The sequence below is a fragment of the Fukomys damarensis genome, unplaced genomic scaffold (genome assembly GCF_012274545.1).
Source record: "Fukomys damarensis isolate Sample0158 unplaced genomic scaffold, DMR_v1.0_HiC HiC_scaffold_23, whole genome shotgun sequence".
Classification (NCBI taxonomy): Eukaryota; Metazoa; Chordata; class Mammalia; order Rodentia; family Bathyergidae; genus Fukomys; species Fukomys damarensis.
Genome location: NW_022900935.1, coordinates 19,863,120 through 19,889,219, shown reverse-complemented (window position 1 = coordinate 19,889,219; position 26,100 = coordinate 19,863,120). Strand labels below are relative to the sequence as shown.

The 26,100-nt window shown below is 51.7% G+C and overlaps 1 protein-coding gene across 5 annotated transcripts in view; it reads left to right on the top strand.

The window, feature by feature from the left end:
- The window catches only part of Rps6ka1 (ribosomal protein S6 kinase A1), a 40,692-nt gene extending 17,585 nt beyond the window's left edge, over nucleotides 1-23,107 (top strand). For 3 of the 5 annotated variants that reach the window (XM_010633059.3, XM_010633075.3, XM_010633051.2), the window contains 20 exons: nucleotides 538-654; nucleotides 884-965; nucleotides 2,703-2,783; nucleotides 2,930-3,009; nucleotides 4,189-4,295; nucleotides 5,193-5,230; nucleotides 5,575-5,717; nucleotides 6,120-6,190; nucleotides 6,501-6,589; nucleotides 7,543-7,607; nucleotides 7,838-7,940; nucleotides 9,361-9,491; nucleotides 10,485-10,610; nucleotides 10,807-10,896; nucleotides 11,173-11,331; nucleotides 20,559-20,720; nucleotides 20,913-20,989; nucleotides 21,208-21,325; nucleotides 22,175-22,312; nucleotides 22,704-23,107. In XM_010633059.3, the coding sequence (XP_010631361.1) occupies nucleotides 538-654; nucleotides 884-965; nucleotides 2,703-2,783; nucleotides 2,930-3,009; nucleotides 4,189-4,295; nucleotides 5,193-5,230; nucleotides 5,575-5,717; nucleotides 6,120-6,190; nucleotides 6,501-6,589; nucleotides 7,543-7,607; nucleotides 7,838-7,940; nucleotides 9,361-9,491; nucleotides 10,485-10,610; nucleotides 10,807-10,896; nucleotides 11,173-11,331; nucleotides 20,559-20,720; nucleotides 20,913-20,989; nucleotides 21,208-21,325; nucleotides 22,175-22,312; nucleotides 22,704-22,826 (2,100 nt within the window). In that variant the 3' untranslated portion in view covers nucleotides 22,827-23,107. Of the gene's footprint in view, nucleotides 1-537; nucleotides 655-883; nucleotides 966-2,702; nucleotides 2,784-2,929; nucleotides 3,010-4,188; nucleotides 4,296-5,192; nucleotides 5,231-5,574; nucleotides 5,718-6,119; nucleotides 6,191-6,500; nucleotides 6,590-7,542; nucleotides 7,608-7,837; nucleotides 7,941-9,360; nucleotides 9,492-10,484; nucleotides 10,611-10,806; nucleotides 10,897-11,172; nucleotides 11,332-20,558; nucleotides 20,721-20,912; nucleotides 20,990-21,207; nucleotides 21,326-22,174; nucleotides 22,313-22,703 lie in introns of those variants that run through there. The other 2 variants (XM_033767566.1, XM_033767567.1) reach the window with 2 other exon arrangements.
- Nucleotides 23,108-26,100: the final 2,993 nt, after the last annotated feature.

Below are 26,100 nucleotides of genomic sequence, written 5' to 3'. Positions count from 1 at the left end.
GGGGATCGAACTTGGGTCCTTGCGCTTGCAAGGCAGGCCACCGAACCCCTGAGCTAAATCCCCGGCCCTTTTCATGACTTTTGGGTCTCTTTTCCTCTCTGCCCTGTCTCTACAAGCAGAGGGATCCCCTCATATCATCTTGATAAGGAACAAAGGCTCAGCCCTGCCTCCCCATTGTGAGAGCAAACCTTACTTCCTACTGTGGCAAAACCAAAATAGTTGAGGGAGGGGAGCCCCATCGGGTAGACCTGGGGCAGGTCCCTGCACCTCAGTTGGAGCTTGAGGGTGACTTAGCCTGGCTGGGCAGGTGCTGCCTGGGCATCCCTTTAGGCCTGACTGGGCCAGAGCAGTGCCTCACCCAAGCCAACGCCTTGGTGGTTTGAGGCCCTCTCAGTACTGGTGAGCCTGTGAGGAGGCCACCCTGCCAGGGGAGTGGCTGTGGGCCTGATGGAGCCTGGTGGGACTGGCTTGGGTCGGGTATGCACCAGGCTGCCCTCTGTGGAGTCCCTGTGCCCACCAGCTCCATCCCTCCATCAGGATGAGGGCATCCTCAAGGAGATCTCCATCACGCACCACGTCAAGGCTGGCTCCGAGAAGGCTGACCCATCCCATTTCGAGCTCCTCAAGGTTCTGGGCCAGGGATCCTTTGGCAAAGTGAGTCACGAGCTTGTCCCATCAGAGGTGGGGGTCAAGGGTCACTTTGGGTCCCAAATGATGGATCGTAGGGCAAGGGTAGCAGCAGGTACCCGGGGAAAGGAAAAATCCACTTGATGATCAGGAAAGGGATGCGAGAGGTCATCATGGGACCTGGACAACGGGAGCCAGCAGGCTCACCCGCCTCCTAGCTCCTTCTTGTGTCCTGTCCCCCACCCCGACATCACAGGTCTTCCTGGTGCGCAAAGTCACCCGGCCTGACAGTGGGCACCTATATGCCATGAAAGTGCTAAAGAAAGCAACACTGAAAGGTGAGTGAAGGCTGCATAGAGCCCGGGCTGGGTCCAGGATTGAGGGAGGCAGCTCCATTTTTAGGAGCACCTAGCTCGAGGGTAGAAAAGCAGGCCTACTTTCAGCCACCCTTTACCCATCCTCAGTAATTTTTCAGTGATGGTGGCCGGCACAAGAAGGTAGTGGGGTGAATGCACTGTGCTTGTGATGAGTTGAAGGACCCTCAAATACCAGTTTAGGCAAAGGCGTCTGTCAACACAGTTGCTTTGTGATGCTAGAAGAATCTGAGAGAGATCTATTTGGCCTCCAGTTCAGGTTGAAGAGCCTGAGAAAAGAGATGGGGAGCACAGGGGAGCTGGGAGCTAGGCCCGTAAGAGAGGGTGAGTCAAGGCAGGACCATGGATGTAATTGCAGAGAGGTTCAGGAGGGTGCCTAAGTCTGGAATTGTGGGAAATCACAGTGTGACAATGGCTGGGAGTTGGTTCAGACATTGGCTCTTTGGTCTGGAAGCCAGGCTTGCTACTGACTGAGGTGGAATCTGAGCCAAGTCCTGCCTGGGATTGGTAGTGGGTGGGGATCAACCTGACAGACATTATGGGTTGTGCGTCCTGTGAATGACTTGTGGGGTTATGAGAGCTCTGGTGCAGCCTGACATGTGGGAGTCATCCCACAGGAAGGAGGGTGGTGGCCACAAGGGAGGAGAAAGATGGAGATTCGGTCTCTGCCGTGAAGGGCTCACGGGCTGGATGTGGGCAGCCAACCAAACCCTGGCAGTGCAGTGCAGTGGTGCTGTGACCCATTAATGGAGATATCTGAGGCCAAGGAGTCCAGAGGTTTGGGGAGTGGCTCACAGAGGGCAGGCTGAGGGGCCAGCGGGACACCTAAGGAGTAGCTGTGTGTGCTATGCGTTGAAGGATGAGTTAAGTGTTCTTTAGACCAAGATGGCAGAGGAAGGGCACCTGGGAAGGAGGAATTGTTTGCCAGAGGTACTTTGGAGCTGTGAGGTGTGTTTGGAAAACAGTGGCTGGGGAGTTATTTGCAGCATGGTCTCTGCCTCATCCCATCAGTGAACCTGCTGGTCATCAGAATTGCCTGACAATTTTTAAATCTTAAAAAATACTGTAGGCCAGGCGCAGAAGTGTATCCTTGTAATCCAAGCTACTTGTGAGGTTGAGGCAGGAGAATTGCAAGTTCAAAGCCAGCCCAAGCAATTTAATAAGACCTGTCTCAAAATTTTAAAAAAATTAAAAGAAAAACTTGAGGGATGCCCACCCAGACCCATGAATCAGAATTTTAGGCCTGTGGTATCTGCCTTTCTCGCTAACACACTGGGAAACTGTTCTCAGCAGCTCCCAGACTAGAATTTGGGAATTTGTAAACTAGGTAAAGAGGGAGCTGGTAAAGGGGTGTGTGTGTGTGTGTGTGTGTGTGTGTGTGTACATGTGCACAAGGGATTTCAGAAAATGGGCACACAGGGACACAAGTTGTTCAGTGCCCTTTGATAAGGTATGGTGGGAGACAGACCCAGATCGCTGGTAGAGCACCAAGGCCCATACCTGGCATTTCCAGGAGTGTGGGGGCAGAGAGCAGGCAGAAGAGCCAGAGCCACCTGGTAAGGAGGAAAGCAAGATTGATGAGTGAGCCTTGGGAGTTCAGGCCTAGGGAACAAGCAGGAAAGGGAGCCCTTAATTGGGGCTAGCAGAGTGGCTGTGTTGGGTTCCTGGACTTTCGGGTGACTTCATTTCTTCTCTGGCCAGTACGTGATCGTGTTCGGACCAAGATGGAGAGAGACATTCTGGCTGATGTGAACCACCCCTTTGTGGTGAAGTTGCACTATGGTGAGACCTCAGAGCCTACCATTCTTTTTCCTCAGCATTGATTCTCCCCTGTGGGCTGCTGCCTCCCCTGTGTTCCCTGTACCAGGGCCAGAGGGGGAGGTCACATGACCCAACTGACTTCGCCATGGTCCCTCCTTTCTCTCCAGCCTTCCAGACAGAGGGCAAGCTCTATCTCATTCTGGACTTCCTTCGTGGTGGGGACCTCTTCACACGGCTCTCAAAAGAGGTGAGCTGACAGCCCCCTGCCAGAGGGTCTCAGGATGGAGGAGCCGGGGCCACAGTGAGGACTCCCCATCCCAGGTTCTTGTGAGGAACACGTCTGGTGTGGTCTGGGCCTGGAACCTGCCATAGCAGTCCCTGATCCAGGAACTGTCACCCAGCCTGGGACAGAGGCCACATCTGTCAAAGCCTCTGAGAGTTTCTTTCAAGATGGCCTGAGGAGGAACAGGGCTTAAATCTGATTTGGGGGAGCTAAGGGTACCTCTCACCTCTCCACCTTCACGTTCCTTCGGGACTGTGCTGGCCAGGACCATGAGCACTGGGGGAAAACTCAAATCACCCAGAAAGCTAGATAGAGACTTTAGCATTCTTGTCCCATGTGTTATGCAAAAGGATTTTTTTTTTTTTTTTTTGGTACCTGGGATCGAACTCAGAACCTTGTGTTTGCAAGGCAGGTGGCAGAACCACTGAGCTAAATCCCCCGTCCTCCAAAAGGATTTTGAATTGATATAAAAGGATCTGAGCTAAATACAAAAATGGGACTTAATACAATTCAACCTTTAAAGAGAACTAGAATTTTAATTTTTAAAATGTTATTTTAATGTTTGAATAGGTAACACATAAACATGATTCGAAAGAATTCATCAAGTCTTCCAACCCCCCATGTCCCCCGCATAGGTAAACATTTTCGTTAGTTTCTTGTTTAAACGTCCCATGTTCCTTTTGCACACAAACCCAATTTATATTCTGAATCTCTGCCCCCACTTTCTTACTTAAAAGTTACCATTTCTGAATATATTGTTCTGTACCTTGCCTTTTTCAAGACAGAGTATCTCAGAAATTGTTCTGTATCAGAACACAGAGAAACTCTTTATCCTGCATGGAGAAACTCTTTATCCTAGTTTATAGTTGTATAACCCTCCACCAGGCGGGGGAAATGGTTTGTTCTAGTCCTCTATTCCTGTTCCTAGCCTTCTGCTATTTCCTAACAGTGCCACAGTGGGTGACTTGTATATTAGTCATTTCATACTTCAAATCCCATTAGAAAGAGAAAGGTGTCTGTGGTACTGGGGTGTGTTCCCAGGATGGACCCAGAGGACCTGGAAGTCGCTAGCTATCCAGGGCCCAGGGCCTGAGGAGGAGGAGGAGGAGGTTCCGCAGCTGAAGCCTTTTCTGCCTCTTGCAGGTTATGTTCACCGAGGAGGATGTGAAGTTTTACTTGGCCGAGCTGGCTCTGGGCCTGGACCACCTGCACAGCCTGGGCATCATTTACAGAGACCTCAAGCCTGAGAAGTGAGTGAAGCCCCTCCCTGGCCTCGCCTCCATAATAGGTACAGAGATGGCCCCTGGGCTTCTTCTAGACCCCTGATGGGTGCTGGGGCTCTCCTGGGAACATTCCCCTTTCTTGGCCTGTCTAAGAGTGGGGGAGTGAAACGGGGTGGTGGCGGCAGCAGCTCGCCTTCAGGGGCACCTGTTCACCAGTGCTGCCATGACCAAGGATCAGGTGTCTTCTAGGCAGGGGTGTTGCCGTCCTTTTTTGCTAATCAGATGTGACACCTGCGATGCTGCCATTAAAGAGCTTTCCTTGATATGGTCCTCTCTAGAAGTTTCCTTAATATCTAGATATCTGGTTTTCCTTCATATCCTAATACCTAAGGAGCCAGGGGTAAATAATGAGGTGGAGTGGGATCTGGATTGAAAATTAGGCACACTACAAGCTGGTGTGGTGGCACTTGCCTGTTGGAGTGCCAGCTACTGGGGAGGCTGAGTGAGGAAGATCATGTGAGACCAGGCATCCAAAGTCAGCTTGGGCAGCATAGTGAGATCTTAACTCAAAAAAAACCAAAAACAAAAAACCCAAAACAAAACAAACCAAAGTTAGGCACGACAGTGCCTGTCTCCATTACTTACTAGTTCTTTGACTATGGGGAGTTACTTAACATTCCTGAGCCTTAGTTTCCCCTTATTAAAATGAGGACATAAAGAACACAGTTGTTGCAAGGATTAACAAGCAAGGTAGGCGACACACCTGCGTGGTGCTGCTTGGCCTGGCTGTAGCATCTGTTCATCAGATTGCTCTGGGCAGGCCAGCTCCTCTGGGCGGGCCCAAGTCCTGCCATCCAGTGGTCCCACCAGAACCCACCCAGCGCCTGCTGCTGAGGGGCCCTGACTTCTGCTTCTCTGTTCCAGCATCCTTCTGGATGAGGAGGGCCACATCAAATTGACTGGTGAGTGGAGGGCATTTGCCCTTTTAGGCTCTCAGAGGGGCAAAGGCTCCTGATAGGGCTTGGCTGAGTGCTGGGGCCCATTTTTTCCTGAGAGTCCATGCCGATTACTCAGAGGGGGTCAAACCCCAGGCCCCAGACTTTAAACATCCTGAGGTAGCATCCCAACTCCTAACTCCTGTTGCCTTGGAAAAATCATCTGATCACTCCAGGCCTTAGTGTCTTCCTGCGTATCACGTGTCACAGGAAGTGAAGCCCTTAGGCCCTGGGCTGAGGAAATGAGTGTAAACAGTGGCAGGAAGAAAGCAGGGGTCCTGAAGATGCGTCCCCCGCTCTCCTCACTGCAGACTTTGGCCTGAGCAAGGAGGCCATTGACCATGAGAAGAAGGCCTACTCTTTCTGTGGGACAGTGGAGTACATGGCCCCAGAAGTTGTCAACCGCCAGGGCCACACCCACAGTGCAGACTGGTGGTCCTATGGGGTATTGATGGTGAGTGTCCAGGCAGAGGTAAAGGATCCAGCCCAAACCTCTAGCCTCAGTTTCCCCATCTCTATATTGTTGGGAGTTGGTAATTTCCAAGACCCCCTACCCTCAGTCCCCTCACAGCCAAGCTGGCCTCCCCCTACATGCTGCTGAAGTTTCCTGCCTGGGAAGATCTCAGACTTGACGCCACGTGGGGTACCCCTAACCTGGCTCTGGGTCCCTAGTACCGCTCCTGTTGTTCTGGGTTGGATGTGGGAGAGGGGCAGACACAGTCCTTGCTCCTGGTGTACTTGGAGATCCAACAGACTGGTAGGAATCCTGGGACTGGAGCAGGTGGCCTGGTCTTGGTGCGGGGAGGAATAGGGTGTGGGACAGGGATGAAGCCTGAATGGACCCTTGTCTTTGCAGTTCGAGATGCTGACAGGCTCCCTGCCCTTCCAGGGGAAGGACCGGAAAGAGACTATGACCTTGATTTTGAAGTAAGCGCCAGCTCTTCCCTGGTACTATGGGGGGGTTCCTAAGCCCCATCCCAGTTTGGGGCCTAGAGTGTCACCCTATCCCTGCCTCCAATGCCCCCATTAATAAGACACTCCTTGGGGTTAAATATTATGCTTTCCACAGCCCCCTTTCCACCCACCAGGGCCTAAGGGAGGGATCCCTGAAGTCTTTGGGAGGTGAGTTAGTGTCTGGCTTGTTTGGACTGAGCTGGAACAAGGCTTGGACAGAGCGGGAGGGAGCTGGGGTTCTTGGGCAGGGCTCAGGCCTGATGAGACCCCGGGGCCATTTCAGGGCAAAGCTAGGCATGCCCCAGTTTCTGAGCACGGAAGCCCAGAGCCTCCTGCGTGCCCTATTCAAGCGGAATCCTGCCAACCGGCTCGGTAAGCAGCCTCAGCTTAAGGGAGGGGACGTGGTTGTGGGGAGCAGGGTACAGTTGCAGCCTAGGCCACAGGGCCACATCTGGGGCTGAAAGGGGCCCTTGTCCTTTGTGTGGGCAGACAATGCCGCCGGCCACCCTGCTTTCTGGCTCCATGTGTGGTGTTGGGGGGGTGACCTGTGTGTGTAGGGGGAAGGCAGGAACTGAGTCATCCCCATTCCCTCTGGGGACAAGGACAGAGGCCCCCCACATAGCTTCTCCGCCAAGACTGCTGGCTCAAGAGAAGGCTCAGGCTCCAGCTGTGTCAATCCCCACTGTCTGGCACATGGCAATTCCTCCATAAATATTTGTTGAACAAATATGTGCCATCTATGAACTATATGACCTGGGCATGTGACTTCCCCTCTCTGAGCCCCGGGTTCCTCATCTCAGTGGAGCTCATGAGCCCAAGCAAGCTATGGAGCTCTGATGATTAAACGAGGTTCTGGGCATATGCCTGGCATGTACGTGGTGTTCAGTATTTGTTGGCTTCCTGAGCTCCTGGTTCCCTTGGACCATGACTAGCTTCATAAGCTTCAGTCCAAATCGTGGGGTTGAACAGAGTGAGAGCTTGTCTTGTGGTTGAAAAGGACAATAAGATAAGAGGAGCAGAGAGGGGACCTCCACTGGGAAGGCTCTAGGGCCCTCTGTAAATCTCAGAACAAGCCCAGCTTTTGTGTTGTGTGGCCTTAAAGAAACTGCCTAACCTCTCTGGCCTTTCTTCTTCCATACTGGAAGCTTGATAATTAGAAACTCCAAAAAGTGAAAAGTACCAAGTGGGTGACAGGCCTCAGGGTGGTGGGTAGGTGGATTCAGGGCAGGTCAAGCCCATCCCCTGCCCATGCAGGCACTCGGTGGACCACTGGGTTTCTGGGTTTGGACCATCCAGGGGCAGACTTTTCATTCTGACTCTTTTAGGCTCTGGTCCTGATGGGGCAGAGGAAATCAAGAGGCACGTCTTCTACTCCACCATTGACTGGAACGTGAGTGTCCGTTCCGCCAGGGCTTTGGCCCTGTGGCCACAGGGAGAGTGGTAGGAGGAGACTGGTGGGAACGAGGGTGATGTCATGCCCTTGGAGGTAAGGGCTCACCTTGGGAGAGCAAGCAGTTTTGCTGCCATCTGCTGAGCAGAATAGCTTGTGATCTTCCTTCATGAGGCTGCTGGTGGGCTGTGGGAGGCAGCATGGTGACCAGAAAACCCCCCACCTTGTAGAAGCTCTACCGACGTGAAATCAAGCCACCCTTCAAGCCAGCTGTGGCTCAGCCAGATGACACCTTCTACTTTGACACTGAGTTCACATCCCGTACACCCAAGGGTATGTCCCTCGTCTGGTTTGTCTGCCTTGGGCTGGTACACAAGGGAAACAGGAAGTCGGGGGCACCTTGGGACACGGGTGGTCAGGGAGTCTCTGACAGGCCTGGGCATGTGTGTAGACAGGCGGTGTCTGGCTCTGTGGGACTCTGACCTTCTCCCTATCTCATGCCGCCTGACTCTCCCACTCTGGGCTCTGTGGGCCTCTTTGTATCTGGGTGAGGCAGTGAGGTGTGTGGGTGGTCATGGACACAATAGAAAAGTCAAGACCCCTGCCCCGGGCATCTTCCAGCCCACTGGGAAGACTACCTCAGGCCTGCACACACGTCAAGGATAAGAAATCTCACCCAGCAAAGCCATGGTGGAAGCAGTCTGACAAGCAGAGGTGACAGCGCCCACAGGTCAGGGACAAGTGTGGGCATTGGCTTTAGCTGTTCTGACTGTTGGGCCTCCATTACTGGACTACGGGCCCAGCCCGCTCATTCCCGGGGGTTGCCGCAGAAGCCAGTGGGGACTTCCAGGAGGCAGCTGGAGAAACCCTAACCTTTAACCAGACATTGGCAGTGGGTTGAGGATGGGATGTTAATTCCAAGAATTCTCTGAGAGGGTTGTATTTTGGTATCAGGTGGTGCTTTTCTGTCTGTACCTTGCATACCACTGATGATGGCTAGCTTAGCTCTACTCCAAGTAATCAGTCTCAGCTTTGTTCATTTATCTGGCAAGGCCCCTAGAGCATGCCATGTCTGGTAAATGGGACAGACCCAGGCCCTGCCTGCATCTAGCTCAGGCCATCATTGGAAAAGGGGTTCGTTGCTGGAGATGAACCTCAGCGGCATAGTGCCTGCTTGGCAAGTGCAAGGTCCTGAGTTTGATCCCCGGTACCTGCCCCCCCAAAAAAAGAAAAGAAAAGCGTTCATAGGGGGTAAGGGTAGAGGACATTGTCCGGTAAGGCTTCTCAGGAGACATCAAGTGAGCTGAGCCTGGAAGGGTAGACAAGGAGTAGACTCTCTTGTCTGGAAGGAATAGCATGTGTAATGGCTCAGAAACTCATTCAAGGATTGGGGAAATCGAACAGAGCTGTGCTGTGAGGTGGGGAGAGAGGAGGCCCAGCCCACAGGGAGCTCAGTTGCCTGACTAAGGAGTCAGGTTGTCTGCTGAGGGCAGAGGAGAGCAGTAAAGGGTGGCAAAGCAGAAGATTTGCATGTGGAACTCTGGCTCCTGTACAGCAGATGACACCAAGGGGCAGATGGCGGCATTTGGGCAGGGGAGAGGGCCTCCAAGACCGTTGGCATGAGCTTGGCCTGGGCTGGATGTGGGAGTCGTTTCCCATGCACAGGGCTCCACCACGGCCAGCAGGTGACAGGCCAGGACCCCGTGGCCCTCGCTGGGCTGCCTTGGGCTCACATCCCGCTCCACTCCTACAGATTCCCCAGGTGTCCCCCCCAGCGCCGGTGCCCATCAGCTCTTCCGTGGCTTCAGCTTTGTGGCCACTGGCCTGATGGAAGACGATGGCAAGCCTCGGGCCACACAGGCACCCCTGCACTCGGTGGTACAGGTGAGGGAGGCGGGAGCCACTCCTTGGATGTCCCTTTCCACACAGAAGCACAGGGCAGGATGGTTGAGAACAGGCCGTGGGGCTAGATAGGCCTGGGTCAAAGCCCGAAGCCAAGGCCCTCTGAGCTCCTTGATCCTCTTTCCCATTTGTAAAATGGTGGCCTTGATCATTGGATGACAACATGGTTATAAATTTCCTGGCCCAGAGGTGGGTGAAGGCCTGGGGTACCCAGCAAGGTTGGGGAGGAGTGGCTGTCAAGTCTCTGACAGGAGTGGGTAGCAGAGGTCTTGTTTGTCCCTCGTTTGTACACTGCACCACTCCATGCAAAGATGGAGAGGGAAGATGTAGAACCGGGAGCTCATTGCTGGGTACAGACCCTCAAGGGGAAGGGAGTTTGGAGAGACACTTTCCTTCCTGGTACCCCTTTGTTCTGATCTATAAATGAGGGTATGGATAGAACCTTCCCTGTGACTTGTGAGGACAGCAGGCACAAACTAAGGCTTACTGCTGGACATATGGCCCCCTGATGAAAGTGCTTAGATAGTGCCTGGCGCACAGCTTGTGAACATTTGCTGTTGTTAATGTCACAGAAACTTGAGACACCTCACGAGGTGAACCTGACACCCCAGAAAGGGGAGACAGCTCACCCCTCACAGCAGGAGAGGCAGAGCAGGAGCCCAAACTGGGGCTCCTATGTCCCTCTTGGGGCTGCCCAAGCTTCTCAGAACCACAAACCTCTTGATGGGTATGCTGTGACTTGCCTGAGCCCCTCTACCACCCTTTGACTATACAAACTGTGTCCTAGCCGGCAAGTGTGCCCATCAGATAGAGTAGAGGGCCGGGTTCTTACCTGAAGTCACACAGCCAGCACTACCCCGAGGCCTCCCGGCTCTTCCCCTGTACCACATCCAGTGACCCAAGGCCCTGGTGTTGGGAACAGCCTCTGGCACTCTGGAGCCAGCGGTCAGCCCCACCTCTTGGTCTCTCCTTCAGCAACTCCATGGGAAGAACCTAGTTTTTAGCGACGGCTATGTAATAAAGGAGACAATCGGCGTGGGCTCCTACTCCGAGTGCAAGCGCTGCGTTCACAAGGCCACCAACATGGAATATGCTGTCAAGGTGGGCCTCCTGACCACGCCTTGGCCTGGGCTGGGGCTGGGGGTGAGGCCAGTGGAGTCGTGGCCCTTTGCTGGAGGGTCAGTGGCTAAGGTCTGTCAATCGGTGAATGGACCCCAGGCCCTGAGGTGTGGGCTCCATGGCATGAGGAACCCTGGTGTCTGTCCCCAACACCACCACATGTACCTCCCTTCTCTAGGTCATTGACAAGAGCAAGAGAGACCCCTCAGAAGAGATTGAGATTCTTCTGCGGTACGGGCAGCACCCAAACATCATCACACTAAAAGATGTGAGTAGGGGTTCTTGAGATTGGGGTAGGGGCTGGGGCACTGGACTCAAGGATTTGTATCCCTCTGGTTTGTCCACACCCCAGGGACCCTTGCAATGTAGACTTGCTCCCCTGCTCACTGGGGGCCAGAGCCAGCACCCCCTTGTCTAGGAGGGGAGGGACCCAGATGGGCACAGAGCACAACATGTGCCCAAGGCTCATGCCATTCCTCTGCCTCTGCGGGGCTGGTGCCTGAGGACACTGGTGACATGGCCCTGATGGCGAGGCCTCGGACAGGTGTATGACGATGGCAAGCATGTGTACCTGGTGACAGAGCTGATGCGGGGTGGGGAGCTGCTGGACAAGATCCTCCGGCAGAAGTTTTTCTCAGAGCGGGAGGCCAGTTTCGTCCTGCACACCATTGGCAAGACCGTGGAGTATCTGCACTCGCAAGGGGTGAGTCTGGATGAGGGGTGGGTGGGACCCTGGATGAAGGTCATCAACTGAGTGCAAGGAGCATGGGCTGGCACAGGAGCAGCAGTCTCCAGCCAGCCAGAGACGGTAGGGATAGCTGGGTGGGTAGTGGACAGATGGAAGGCGGCGGGGAGGCAGGAGAGATGAGGCCAAACTGTGGAAAAGAACAATTTCTTCAGTACTTGCTGTGGGCCAGGCATCATGCTACTGTTTATTGTAAGGTGAGGCTTGTGATTTTCACAACACCCCCCGGATAGATGCTGTTATTACTGACCCTACGTACAAGGGAAGGGGACTGAGGCTCACATGGAGAAGTCATCTGCCCAGGGTCACACAGCCAGGGTGTCAGGCTGGGAGTGAGGCTTTGAGTTAGGAATTTGGCTTTGAGTTGGGTGCTAAGACAGAGGAAGCACAGCACTTGCTGCATCAGAAGAGTTGTTAGGCCATGGGCAGCTCAGCCATTGTTGTACGGAACACTCCACATCTTGAATATGTCTTCCTGCTTTCTGCTAAGCACTGCGTGGCCCTGGACTGAGCAGCAGAGTGGGCAAGTTGAGAAGCGCCTTGTGGTAGTCAGTGTGAGTTTCTCTCCAGTGAGCTGGCAGTTGAGGTGCTTCCAGTCAGGCTGTATGGGCTCGGAACACAGGCTGCAGGATCCAGGGGGCTACATCGGTGTTTTGGCTCCTCAGCTCACCCGTGTGTGGCTGGGAAGCCATTGCACCTCTCTGAGACCCTCCCTCTTCATCTGCAGACTGAGCCACCTGCCGCGGGGTGCTTGTGGGAGGGAGCCAAGTACTCCCCTGGGAAAGCACTGCTCAGCGCAGGATGCTGTGGACAACACCTGCGTGTTAGGAAGGAGACAGGATCTGAAAAACACATGTAAACCTGAGGGACAGTGTAACCCCTACCACACGCTCACCACTCAGATTCAGGAATTCTCACAGCGGGACATGGCAGGGTGAGTCCTAGCACTCCGGAAGCTGGCTGGGAGGATTATTGGAGCCCAGGAGTTCAAGGCCAGGCAGCATCCTGCCTCCCATGCCAAAAGCGCAGTTTATCAAGACACTGGTCACGTTTGCTGTTTGCTCTTTCCCTTTTTTCTTCCGTCCTTCTTTCTTTCCTCCCTTCCTTCCCCCATTCTTCCCTCCTTCCGTCCATTTTCCTCTAGATTGACTTTTAAATAATCTTCCATAATTGCTGTCTCTCTTTCTATCCCTCCTTATATTTAAGTACATATATTTCTGGGGATGAATTTGAAAAGAATTTAGAGACATTTTGACCTTGACCAAAAATGCCTGTAACTAAAGTTCTGTTTTGTTATTTTTGCTGGGGATCAAATCCATGCCCTTGTTCATATAAAGCTTGTGCTTTATACTGAGCTACATCCCTCTTTCCTATAACGAAAGGATTTTATTTTTTCATTATTATTATTTCTTTTTTTATAGTGCTAGGGATTAAACCCAGAGCTTTATCGTACTAGGCAAGCATACCACCACTAAGCAACATCCTTAGCCCATAAAGTATTTAAAACCACATCCCAGACCTTACACCATCTTAGTCATTTGCCTATGACTCTAAAAGCTGAACTTTTTTTCAAGCAACTAAAACAACGAATAATTACTTGTTTTCACATAAAATGCACAAATCTTCCCTATTACCCTTTCAAAAATGTCTCTTCTGATTGGTTTATTGCATGATCTACACATTTATTTCATTCAGTTATATCTAAGTCTCTTTGTTAAACTGAAGTAAAATTTACATACACTTGGGTTTTGATGTTTGTGGTACCAGGGATTGAGCCCAGGGCCTTCGCACTCAGCTATAGCCCCAGCTCTTTTTATTTTTTATTTTGAGACCAAATCTTATTGAGACATTATCCCATTTTCCAGGCTGGATTTGAGCTTGGCATCCCCCTGTCTCCATCTTCCTTAGTTCTGGGATTACAGGCATGCACCATTCAGTAAATCTTAAGTACAATTTGAAGAGGCTTGTTAAATGTCTATATCTGTGTCACCCCATAGTAAGACTGCCTTTTTATGCCACTTAGTTGTTGAAGAGATCAGTTTGATTGTTCTACGGAATGTTCCACATCTTGAGTGTGTCTTCTTGCTTTCTGGAGCTGTTATTTCTCTAGTGCCCATATTTGTTATAAACTATGTTTCTCTGACATCTTAATTAGGTTCACATTTTTGGGGGGTGGGTGTAAGGCTCAGGAGGCCAAGTCTTGGGATCTAAGAGAGTCATGCGGAATCCTTAACTATTACAGACCATTGACCTGCAAGGAATTCCAGTTGCCTTTGTCCTGGCCAGATCCTGTCTATAGAGGCCTGGGGAAGACTGGAAAAGGAACTCAGTTCCGGCATGGTGGCATGTGCCTGGGAGGCTGAGGATCACAAATTTGAAGTGGTTTGAGCACCTTAGCAAGACCTGTCTCAAAATTTTAAAATGTTTTAAAGCCAGGGAGCAAAAAAGGAGACTGTAGATGTGGTTCAATGTGAAGGCCCTGGATTCAATCCCCAGTGCCACAAATAGGGTGGGGGCTCATTGTGACCATGTTTGACCCTTGATACCTGTTTCCATGTATTGATTGCTAAGGGAAATGAGGATATCATTGCAGTCCACAGGCATGTCAGCTTGTACTTTGCAGACCTACAGTCCAGATGTGTGTGGGTCCTGAGCTACGTTTTTTTGTTTTTTGTTTTTTGTTTGAGACAGGTTCTCCCTATGTAGTTCAGACTGGCCTTGAACTCACTATGTATCCCAGGCTGGCTGCTGGGACTACAGGTGTGCGCCACCTGGCTGGCTCCAAAATATCTTGTTTTAAATAAAGAATCATGTCTTCCTTTCCTCTTTAGCCCATGCACTAGCTCCTCTTTTGCACAACCAAATACAGTATTTGCAGTTGTGTTCTTTGCTGGACATTCTCCTACAAAACAATAGCACAGGATATGGGGAAGGAAAAGAAAAGAGGCCAAAGCCATTCATCCACTTAGTGTGACTTTCTTTACCCTGCATCAAGTCTGTAAGCAACCAGCCTCATACGGCCATCAGTCGAGTCAGGTGGTCCCAGTCCCATCTCTTCACGAAGATCCTCATCTCATGGTTTCATCCTTCAGGATCTCTGCCTGAGTCAGTTATTTCAATGTAGTGTGTAAAAATGGCACTATCTGATCACATCTATTTATTAGAGGGACTTCTTTTATAAAATAGAACTTTGCCTCGTGACCAAAGCTTCAGCATGGTGACCACGTGTGTTTTCAGTGGTCATGTTTGAAATGGCTTTGGTGTCTGAAATAGCCAAGGCAAACAGACTAGTATTTAAAAGCGAGGGCTGGGGATTTATCTCAGTGGTTCCACTGCCTGCCTCGAAAGTGCAAGGACCTGAGTTCGATCCCTGGTACCAAATAAATAAATGATTAAATTAATAAATGCATCAGATAAGAGAGTAAATATGTTTGCTTTTCCTGTTTGTTCTTAAGTGAGTGCTGGTTAAAGTTACCCCCAAGAGAGGTGGTTAAGTGGTAGAGTGCTTGCCTAGCATGTGCAAAGGCCTAGGTTCCATATCCAGTACGGCAAAAAAAAATGTTTCAGAGGATAAAGCCAAGACATTGAGTTGCCAGACCTGCAGCTCAGAGCAAGGAAGAGCTTTCTAGATTGGGAGCCATCTGCAGGAGCAGGGTCCCCTACCAGAGGGCGTGCGTGCTTCAGGTGCACAGAGCCATTTGGCGGAAATTGTCTCTTTCCCAAAGCCAGGAGTTTATGGGTCTCCTGTGTTTCGGGCCCTTCCCAAATAGCAGGGGCAGCTGCTGAGGAAATGGGAAACATTTCTTTTTGAGGTACTTGGAGGGGACTCTCTGGGTTGATTTGGCCTTGATGATCTGTGAGCCAGGAATCCAATAGAGGCTGAGAGTTGGGAATGGGTGACTAGAGAGCCAGAACTACTAGCATCCCTACTTGTTTGTTTGGTTGGTTTTTTTTCAGAAATGTTCTTGCTGTATAGTCCAGGATGGCCTCCAACTCACAGTGATTCTCTTGCCTCAGCTTCTCAAGTGCTGGGATTATAAACATACACCACCATGCCTGGCTCCTAGTTGTTTAATAATATCTTTTTTTTTTTTTTTGGTGTTTTGAGACAGGGTCTTGCTACGTAGTTGAGACTGACATGGAACTAACTCACTATGTAGCCCAGGCTGGTCTCGAACTCACAGCAATCCTCCTGCCTCAGCTTTCTGAGTGCTGGGATTACAGGTGTGTGCCACCATGCCCGGCTAATAATATCTTTTTATTGAAAGTGTCATATAAACACAGAGTAGTGGCCAGGCATGATGCGCACCTGTAATCCCAGCATTTAGAAGGCTGAGGCAGGAGGATCACTGCAAGTTTGAGGCCAGCCTGGGCTGCATAGTGAGACCCTGTCTCAAAAAACAACTAACCAAAAACACAGATGTGCACAGGTCATAATGTCAGTAAATTTTCAAGAAGTGAATACCCCATATACCTACCTTCCAGATCAATAAATGAAATATTTTCAGCTCCCCTAAAGTCCTTCAGCAGGATAACCATTGTAAGCTAATTCCTAATAGCATTCTCTTTTGTGTCTGGCTTCTGCCACTCAGTATTGTCTTTGAAATTCATTTGCATTGCTGTGGAGCTGCATTTGTTCATTCTCATTGTTCGGTAGAATTTTGCCATATGAACAAACCATGATTTAATTGTCCATTCTACTGTTGGTAGACATTGGGTTGTTACTGGTTATTGACCGTTATAAACAGTGCTGCTATGACCATGTAGTGCTTTCTGTTTTGCTTTTTGAGACAGGGTCTCACTTTGTAGCTCAGGCTGGTCTTGAACTTACTGTGTATCCCAGGTTGACCTCAAACTTGCAATGATCCTCCTGTCTCAGCCTCCTCAGTACGGGAATTGCAGGTGTGCACCATCACACCCAGATACTATCTAGTACTTATCATTTGGTAAACTTATGTACTTTTTTTTTTTTTTTTTTTCCTGTACTGGGGATTGAATCTGGGCCTTGTGCATAATAGGCACATATTGTATCACTGAGCTATATCCCCAGACCATTGATGAACACATGTGCCTTTTTGTCTGTCTGTTTATTTGTTTTTTGGTACTGGGGATTGAACTTGGGACCTTGTGCTTGCGAGGCAGGTGGTGGCACCACTGAGCTAAATCCCTGGGCCCACGTATGTGCCTTTTAATGTTAATCATACGCCTAGCAGTAGAATTACTGGGTATAGCATATGCATGTGTTCATCTTTAGTAGATATTGCTAGTTTCCTAAAGTGGTTTTACCAGTTTATACTCCTCTCAGAAGTGGATAAGAGTTCTAAATATTTGCTGACACTTGGTATTTTTCATCTTTTTAAAATCATAGCCAGCCCAGCACTCGGGAGGCTGAGGCAAGAGGATTACCATGAGTTCAAGGCCAGCCTGGGCTACATAGGGAGGCTACATAGCAAGCTTGAACCACACAGCGAAACTCAGTCTCGGGAAAAAGCATTCCATTCTGCTTTATGTTGGTGGTCTTTGCCGTGCCTTTCACTGACACTTCCCTGGTGGCTAATGAAGTTGAGCACCTCTTTTTCTTTTTTGCTACTGATGATCAAACCCAAGTCATTGTGCTAGGCAAACACACTCTATCCCTGAGCCCCAGCCCCAGCTCTGAGTGGCCTCCTTTTTGAAATACTTGTTCAAGGCTTTTGTCCATTTTAAAAAATGTATGTTGCCTGCCCCTTTCGTGTTATTCTCTAGTAGTTCTTTATTTAATATGTGAAGCCTTTTCAAGTCCCCAACCTCCTTCCCATCTGCTTCTGTAAGGTCCCCGTCATGCCAGGAAGAGCCTGCTTAGCAACATCCTTTGAGATTCAGCCTCAGCAGAGAGTCAGCCCCATGCTCTGGCTCCTGTCTTTAAGCCGATGGTTCACACAGAACAGCTTCCCCTCTTTTTGGCTGACCACTGGCGTCTGAGCTCACATTCTCCGACAGAGCTGATGGTTATGAAAACGCTGTGGCTGCTGCTCAGGGCAGTCCACTTTACCTGTCAGTCTCTGTAGGCTCAGCTGGGTTTGGAGCACTTTGCATATTAACTCATTTAATTGTTCCAAGGACCCTATGAAGACGGCGTTATCAAAATCTCCGTTTTATAAGTAAGAGGCTTGATGCTCTGGAAGCTTAAGTCAGGCTAGTATGGCTCCAGAGTCTACGCTCTTGACGTGTGTACCTGGCCAGTGCTGCTTTAGACAGGTGCAGGGGATTGAACCCAGGGCCCTGTGCTTCCTAGGCAGTGTATCTCTTTGTTGTTGTTGTTGTTACTGGGGATCCAACTCAGGACCTTGTGCTTCCGAGGCAGGTGTGGTGCCACTGAGCTACATCCTCAGCCCAGTCGCGGTATCTTAATGTCCAGCATCACATGAGCTGCAGCTCCAGACATTCAGGGATTACTGTGATGGCAGCGCCATCCCCTGAGCCCTGTGCTGACTCTTTGTGTCCTTCCCTAAATCCCTGGGGGTCGAACACTGTTGTCAGCCCCACTTTGGAGCTAAGAACATCGCGAGCTAGAGAAGTAGACCTCACAGCTATGGAGGGGAAGGAGCATTCACACCCTGGCCTGCCTGATATCACAACTGCCAGCGGCCAAAGTCCGTTGACTCTGAGGCTGTGTCTGGTCTGCACATATACTTTGTTCGGCATGTAAGGCGCAGGTGCTATTTTGTTTGGGGTTCGGTTTGACAAGGTTTGGTAATTTGGCTGCTTCTGAAAAACGGGGCCCAAGTCACTACACGGTGACCATCAACTGGCACTGAGGAACATTTGTACCCTTAGACTGGTTGGTGTGGTTCCCACTTGGCCTGGCTTTGCCTACTCTTGCCCAGCCTGCCGTTACTTTCTGTGCAGTGGGGTGTGAGGATGTACCTGGCCTCCCACCTACATACCTGAGGAGCAGGTAGCAGATTACCTGCAGGGCCTCTCCCTCCCCTCCGTCCCTTTTCTGATACTGGTCATGGTGGGACACAGCTATGTCAGAGTTTGTCCTTTCTGTGTTGTGTTAAGGCAGGGTGGGATCACAAACTTCGGTAGCCCTGTTTCCCAAAAGGGTCATCTCTGCCACACTATTGAGATTATGGTCAGAGCTGGTTCCGATCTTGCCTGGGCCTCTTACTTAAATGAGCAAGTCAGTTGTCTCCGCAGAGCCTGGTTTCCTCCTCTGCACAGTGGAGCCAGTTATCCCTGCCTGCCCTCTCCCCTTGGTGCAGCGGGCAGCCTCTGAGAGTCACTTGTACAGGTGTCCCTCTCTCTCAAGCAGCAGCGAGGCGGAGCACTCTCTGGGGAAAACATTCTGCACTCCTGGGGGCCCTGCACTTGTGCTTGGGGACATTTGATCGTGTTGGAAGGGGAGAGCCTGAGGGGCTCCCTAGCGCTTGGATGCAGTTCACCGTGTGTCACTGGAGCCTCTTAGGGTCCTTTCCTCCTCTTCTGCCCCTCCTCCCTCTGTAGAGGTGGCCTAGCTGGGCCACATATACCCTCTAGTCTGCCCACTCCACAGGCACCCGCTGGAGGGCTCAGGCCTCAATTGGGACAATAAAGCCAGCCAATCTGCAAGAGCCAGCTAAGGTAACCTGCTTGGTGCCTTCATGTTTTGGAGGTGTGATTTATTCATGCAGCACACAGAGCTCACTTAGCCTTGCTCTGTGCCAGGTGCTAGAGGTGAGCAGGTGCCCTCCACCCAGACAGATATGGTCGTGGTTATTACTGTGGGAGCCCCCGTGCCTGGGCTTAGGACACCTTAGAGGATGCAGTGTGTAATGAGGCTGTCATAGCTGGCTGAACCTCCCAGGCCAAGCTAGGAATTTGATGCTGTGTCTTGTAGGTACTAGGGAGCCATTGAAGATTTTTGACAGTGCCCAGAGAGCTAGTGATTTGCCGTGGAAAGAGGAGCACAGGAAGAATTTATGTGGATATGTTGAGTTTGAGGCTCTGTGGATGATTCAGCGGTTGCCATCTGATAGGCAGCTGGATATATGAGCCTGACTCAGAATGTTCTGGGCTAGGGTTAGAGACCTGAGTGTGACAGAGGATTGAGTATAAGTAGAACCATATCAAGGGAAAGGGGATGCAGGAAAAATGGAGAAGCTCATGCCCTTGGTAGATGAGCAAGGGATCCAGAGGAAAGCAATTTACTTATTGTCTCAGTCAGAAGTGTTGCTCACTCATTCACTCATCCAGCAGATATTCATTGAATACCTACTGTGTACCAGGACTACTACAAGTGCTGGGATACAGTAGTAAGTGTGGCACTTAACACTCCACAGAATGCAGGTTCAGAAAACAAACGAAGTATTATGTCCAACAGTGGTAAATAAGAAAGCCAGAGAGTACTGGGGGTGATTGCTATTTTCTATGGGATAGTCAGGGAAGTCACCCCACTGATAAGGTGATATTTGAGCTGAGACCTGAAACAAGAGAATGAGCCAGGCAGATGTATGAGGGAGGAATGTTTCAAAAAGAGGGAACTGCAGGTGCAAAGGTTCTGAGGCAGGTGTGTGCTTGTGACATTGAAGGAGGAGCAAAAACAGTGATGTGCCTGAAGCCAATGGAGCAAAGCAAAGAGCACTAAAGGGCCAGAGAGTACAAGAGACATGGGTGAGGGGCAGAGGAGAGCCTGGAGCCACTGTAAGGACTTTTTGGCCTAAGAGGGGAGACCTTGCAGGATTTCAAGCCCGGTGACATGATCTGACTTGGGTTTAACAAGAGCACTGTGGTGTCTGTTTCTACACAGGAGCAGGAGACCAGTGTCCCACCCAGGTTAGAGCACTGCCAGGAGAGAGACTGAAATGGTTGAGCATTAGATATATTTTAATGGCAGAGGCAAAGGAATTTGCTGATGGATTGGTTGAGGAATATAAGGGGGAAAAGGGACCCACTCAGCAAGAAAGACAACATTGTCACTAGTTAAGACTATGTAATATGTGGGCGTTCAGTGCTGAATAGGTTAAGTTAGAGCCACCTGAGGCGTCTGCACAGATTTCAGGAAGGCGGTAGCAGCAGCAGCAGGGCCCCATTCAGCCCTTCCCCTCCTCCAGTTCTGGTCCTCCCCTCTCTCTACCCATCTTTCTCACACTCATCCCTGGCAGTTGGCCTGGGCTAGTGGCAGCCTCCCCACACCGCAGCTGACCCCAGCCCTCTGCCTTTAGGTTGTGCACAGGGACCTCAAGCCCAGCAACATCCTCTTCGTGGATGAGTCTGGGAACCCTGAGTGTCTGCGCATCTGTGACTTTGGCTTTGCCAAGCAGCTGCGGGCTGAAAATGGCCTCCTCATGACACCCTGCTACACAGCCAACTTCGTAGCACCCGAGGTGAGTGGGGACATAAGAGGCTTTGTGTCTGCTCCCGGAGGCCCCACACCGTCCAGGACTGCAGTGTCCACGACCTTGACCTAGGTACCAAAGGCAGATCTGGACCATGGCTGGGACCCTTGTCTTCCCCTTTTAGGAGAAATGTGTGCCTCTGGCCTTTAGACTGACCACCCTTCCATGCCTTCCTGTCAGGTGCTGAAGCGCCAAGGCTATGATGAAGGCTGTGATATCTGGAGCCTGGGCATTCTGCTCTACACCATGCTGGCTGGGTGAGTGCCCCGGCCTGGCCCTCCTCCCTCCCCCAGCCCTAGGTTCCAGCAGGTGCCGCTTGTTGGGAGAGACTCAGCCCTGCCTTGAGACTTGCCCTGGCTTTAGGAGCTCCACTTTGGGGCATGAGGTCGGAGGAGGAAACACAGCCTCCACCCCACCCCCAGCCCCAGGATGGAGGCCAGGAGGCTGAACCCAGGCTGTGTGGGCTTATCTCCAGATACACTCCATTTGCCAACGGGCCCAGTGATACGCCAGAGGAGATCCTGACCCGGATTGGCAGTGGGAAGTTTACCCTCAGTGGGGGAAATTGGAGCACAGTTTCAGAGACTGCCAAGGTGAGTCTTTGAGGCCTGGAGCAAGGAGGAAGTGACCCGTCTAGGGCTTTGTGGCAGGTCAAGAACAGGCTTCTTGCAGCCTGTAGAATATTCCACAGATCCCTTTTCTTGTAATTGTTCAATTGAGATTCCCAGGCTGACCATCTGTGGTTTGTTCAGATAGTTCGCGGCCCTCTGGAGCTAGAGAACTGCATAATCCCAGTCCTTTCCTTGTGGAAACTTAGTGTTGTGGGAGACACAGGCTGCACACAGAGGCAGGTCCTCCCAGCCAGAAGTATGGACAGTGGAGGCCCAGAGCAACTACCCACGCCATGCAGAGGGCCTTCTCCAAAGAGGTCACAGTTGAGCTTTCAACACTGGCAAGAGTTTCTAGTTATTGGGAATCTCCTTGTGAACAGTTCCACCTCACCTGTGCCTGTGAGGTAGGTGTTGTTATCCCTGTTTCTCAGAGGGGAAACTAAGACCCAGAGAGTTGTAGTGTCTTGCTCTGAGCATTCAGGTGATAAATGAAAAAGTCAAATTTGAACCTGAGACTGCGTGACCCCAACACTGAAGATCTTCCCACCTTCCCACCTGGCTTTCTAAAGGAGAAGGCGGAAGGGAAGGAAATTCCCCGAAGTGCCTTGAACAGCCAAGGCCCACAGAGTGGAATGCTTCGCTGTGCTGGAGGGGATTGTCTTGCTCCCCTGGCTCTACCTGGCTCTGTAGAGAATGGATCACAAGGCCTGGGGCAAGGGTTCAGGCAGGAGATGGCCAAGCCCGGTTGCCTTCTGGTTGCCCATCAGTGGGACAAAGCTGTCTGCCCTTCTTCTACCCCTCTTACCACCCGCTTGCCCACTGTGCGTCCAGGACCTGGTATCCAAGATGCTGCATGTGGACCCCCACCAGCGTCTCACAGCCAAGCAGGTCCTCCAGCATCCATGGATCACCCAGAAAGACAAGCTTCCCCAGAGCCAGCTGTCCCACCAGGACCTGCAGCTGGTGAAGGTATGGCCACCAAGCTGCTGAGCATCGAGAGTAGGGTGGCCTCAGGCCCAAGTGGCAGGAGTGGGGACTTGAGGTGGTGCAGCCAGGAGATGTCACGTCTGTGCTGGGAACCAGGAGGAGGGACAGAGGACAGAAGACATAACCGTTTTCAGGGAGCCCCAGACTATCATTCAGCCGTGTCACAGTGTTCTCACTGGCTCTGCTTCTCCGGGAGCCATAGTTCCGGACCTCTGATACCTCCAGTCTTCCGGTCTGATGGCGGAAGTCGCCAGGGCTGGAGTAGATGGGCTGTGTGGGCTGTGGAACACTGGGAGGGGCTGGCCTGGCCCTCAGGCACATGTGCCCTCCCCACTCCCTTCCCACCCGTGATCTGACGCCCGCTTCTTTCCAGGGAGCCATGGCAGCCACGTACTCCGCACTCAATAGCTCGAAGCCCACCCCCCAGCTGAAGCCCATTGAGACCTCCATCCTGGCCCAGCGGCGGGTGAGGAAGCTGCCATCTACCACCCTGTGAGGGGCTGGGGCATCTTGGCCGCAGGGCGGTGCTTGATGGAGGCAGCATTCTTCCCAGAGAGAGCAGGCCTGAGTCACAGGGCCAGAGCAAACTGGAGTCCTGCGGGGCCCGGGAAGCAGCCAGCCCAGATTACCCCGTGAGGGTGTGAGAAGTGCCTTCTCCTTCCCCAGGATGGACTCTTCCTGACTCGGGCTCTGAAATCGATTCACCATATGAACTTTTATCTTTTTTAAGGGAAAAAAATGACATCAGCTACTATGGATTTTTTGGGGTTTTTTTTTTGGTACCGGGGATTGAACTGGCTTGCGAGGCAGGCAGCAGAACCACTGAGCTAAATCCCCGGCCCTGCCACTGTGGATTTTTACAAGATCCGTTTGCCTTTCTGGGAGTAGAAATAGCCAGTACAGCCCTGTGGAGGGGGCACAAGTCACACTGCGGCTCTCTGTGGCTAAGGCTTCTTGGATCAGCTTTGGGGTCCTCTCCTGAGGACCCTACCATTGGCCATCCGGAGCCATCTGCTCATACCTGCAAGACAGCCCAGCATCGCCTCTCAGAGCCGCTGGCTAATCTGGCAGAGCTCACTGTGTCCCCAGCCAGTGACTCTTCTGTCTGCTCTGCTGGGGGACTAGAACCACTTCTGCTAGAGCAGAGGAGCCCACCCTGCTGGCTCCTCGTTCCTGGCTCCAGCCACCAGCACCCGCATGGCCCACCTGGGGGGCCCTGCAGTCAGGTTGGCAGCCCCAGGAGAGAGGATGGAGAGCACTTTATTCTTTTGGGTCTGCCACTGGACAGAATGCACTGGAGCCCAGCCGGCCGGCCGCAAGGTCAGGGGCTTTTTCCATTTCTTCCTCAGCTGGTAACTCAGGGTTCATTTGTCCATCGCCTTTCTAATAAACTTACAATTGAGTTGAAGCACACACTCTTCCCCTTTTCATCCTTGAATTGACCTTTTCTCTGCGACTGGGTGTCAAACCCTGACCAGTGGTGACAAAGTACCGAGCACTATGGCTGGACATTACATGTATATCTCACTCCCCTTTTTTTTTTACGGGGCTGGGGATCAAACCTATGACTTTGCACATGGTAGATGGGCATTGTGCCGCTGAGCTACACCCCCAACCCCTATCTCATTTAATCTTAACCTGCGAGGTAGCTGTTATTTAATTATCTCCATTTTATACATGGAGAAACAGGCTCAGACAGGGGAATGACATTTTCTCATGCAATAAATATTTTCTGAGCACCTATTCCATGGCCCTGTTCCATGTAGAGAGCAAGGTGAACCAGGGAGAGAGCAAGGTCATAATCTTACTGCTGAGCAGGGGAGACGGGCACAGTTCACAAACAGGTTCGCTACCGATATGAACTGCAGAGTTAAATTGTAGTAAGCTGTTGGGTCAGGGAAGGCCACTCGGGGAGGTGACCCAGAAGCTGAAATCTGAAGGGTGAGCAGGCGCCGAGTGAGACTGGGGGGCAGAGGGCAGAGTTGGGACAAAGGCTCTAAGGGGAAGGAAGCTGATGTAACTGTTGGAAGCTGGGAGTGGTGGTGCACGCCTCGAATCCAGCACTCTGCCTGGTCGAGGCAGGAGAAGTACAGGTTTGAGCCCAGCCTGGGCAACTTAGCCACTTAGTGAGAGCCTATAAAAAAAAAAAAAAAAAAAGCCCACTGGGTAGGTAGCTTAATGTGAATGTTCTGGATTCAGTCGCCAGTACCACCCCCCAAAAAAGCTGGAATCCTTGAGAGAGGTCAGAACTGGAAATAGAATTGTGGGAGTCATTAGTTTAGAGAAGGTTAGTGAGGCCAGAACGCTGGACTTCTCAAGGCATGGCCCATGGGCCGGCACTGGCATCATCTGGGAACTCAGTAGAAATTCAGAACCTCAGGCCTGATTCATGGGAGCCTACATTTTACTAAGCTCCATGGGACTTGTACGCATATTAAAGTTTGAGAAGTGCTGGTTCAGGGTTGAAAGTGTGAGGGTGCCGTTGTGAGCACAGCAGAGTCAGGAGCACCTGCAAGGGAGACAGACGACGGCCAGCCACTGTCGCAATCTGAGTGCAGCCTTAGGAACTAGGGCCTTTGCTTGTTACTTCTCCGCCTTGCCGCTTTGCAGATGCCGTGGCCAGGGCCTTAGAGGTGACTACATTGGGCTGCCATGGAGGGAGAGTCTGGCAGCAGCCCAGCTTCGGAGCCGGCCTGGAAGTGTAGATTGGGAGCCCAGCAGCCTCCTGACTGGAGCAGAGAAGGCTGTACTGGGACCCCGCGGACTGAGGAGCCCCCGCGAAGCACCCAGTGACACACGGTATTGAGCCCTTGAGCTATGTCATGTATTCTGCACTTCTGAGCCTCAGTTTCCCCATCTGCACAGTAAAACCAACATTTCCTGTCCTCCCCACACCCTAACCCTATCGCCCCACCTGGGATCCTGAGCCTTGTCCTGATCCCTCCACTGCTCGCCCCGCGTGCAGCCTGCAGCCTGCCCCCATCCATTCTGTCTCCTTTCCAGCCTCCCTGCCCGCCTCATTTCTGTTCTTTCCTACAGCCTCCAGATTCCCTGCAGTATTTTGTGTCCCCAACATTCTCCATTTAGGGTCACAGATCTGACCCAGAGCCTGCCCTGAGTGACCCCTCCTCATAACACAGTTGAGGTGTCCCAGCCTGATTTCAGTGTCCTGTGTGACCTGGCCCTCACTGAGCCCCCTGCATCCACCCATAACCTGTCCCCAAATCGCTCGTGATCCCTGATCTCACCATGTTCCTGCCTCTGCTGGCTTTCTCTGCCCGTGCACCTGAATAACTTCTATTCATCTAGCAAAAATAAGGATGCCTCCAAAAAGCCAGCTGAGACCCCGGGCTGTGCTTGGTGACATGTTCTGCCTCTGTAGTCCACCCTGCTGTGGACTGATGGTGAGGTGTGTGGGTTGTGCTTCATTCACTTCCATGGCTCCGCACCTGGCTCACGGTACCTTGGTGCTCAGCCAGTGTCTGTGGACCGGTGAGCGAAAAGAATGCAGGGGTAGCTGGGGAAGCATAGAGCCAGAGCCTGGAGAGGTTTCTGGGAGGAGGAAGAGAAACTGGGGCTCTGAGCAGCTAGTGTCTTGCCCCAGACACCAGAGGCCCAAGTTTAAGAGTCAGGAGAAGATAGCAGTAAGTGCAGGGGAAACCATAGGTTCTTTCTCAGTAGCTCACCTCCCAAACCAAAATGTTATCTTTTGCCATGCTCCAACTTCCCACTTGTGAAATGGGAATTATTCTTGTCTGCTTTATATCATC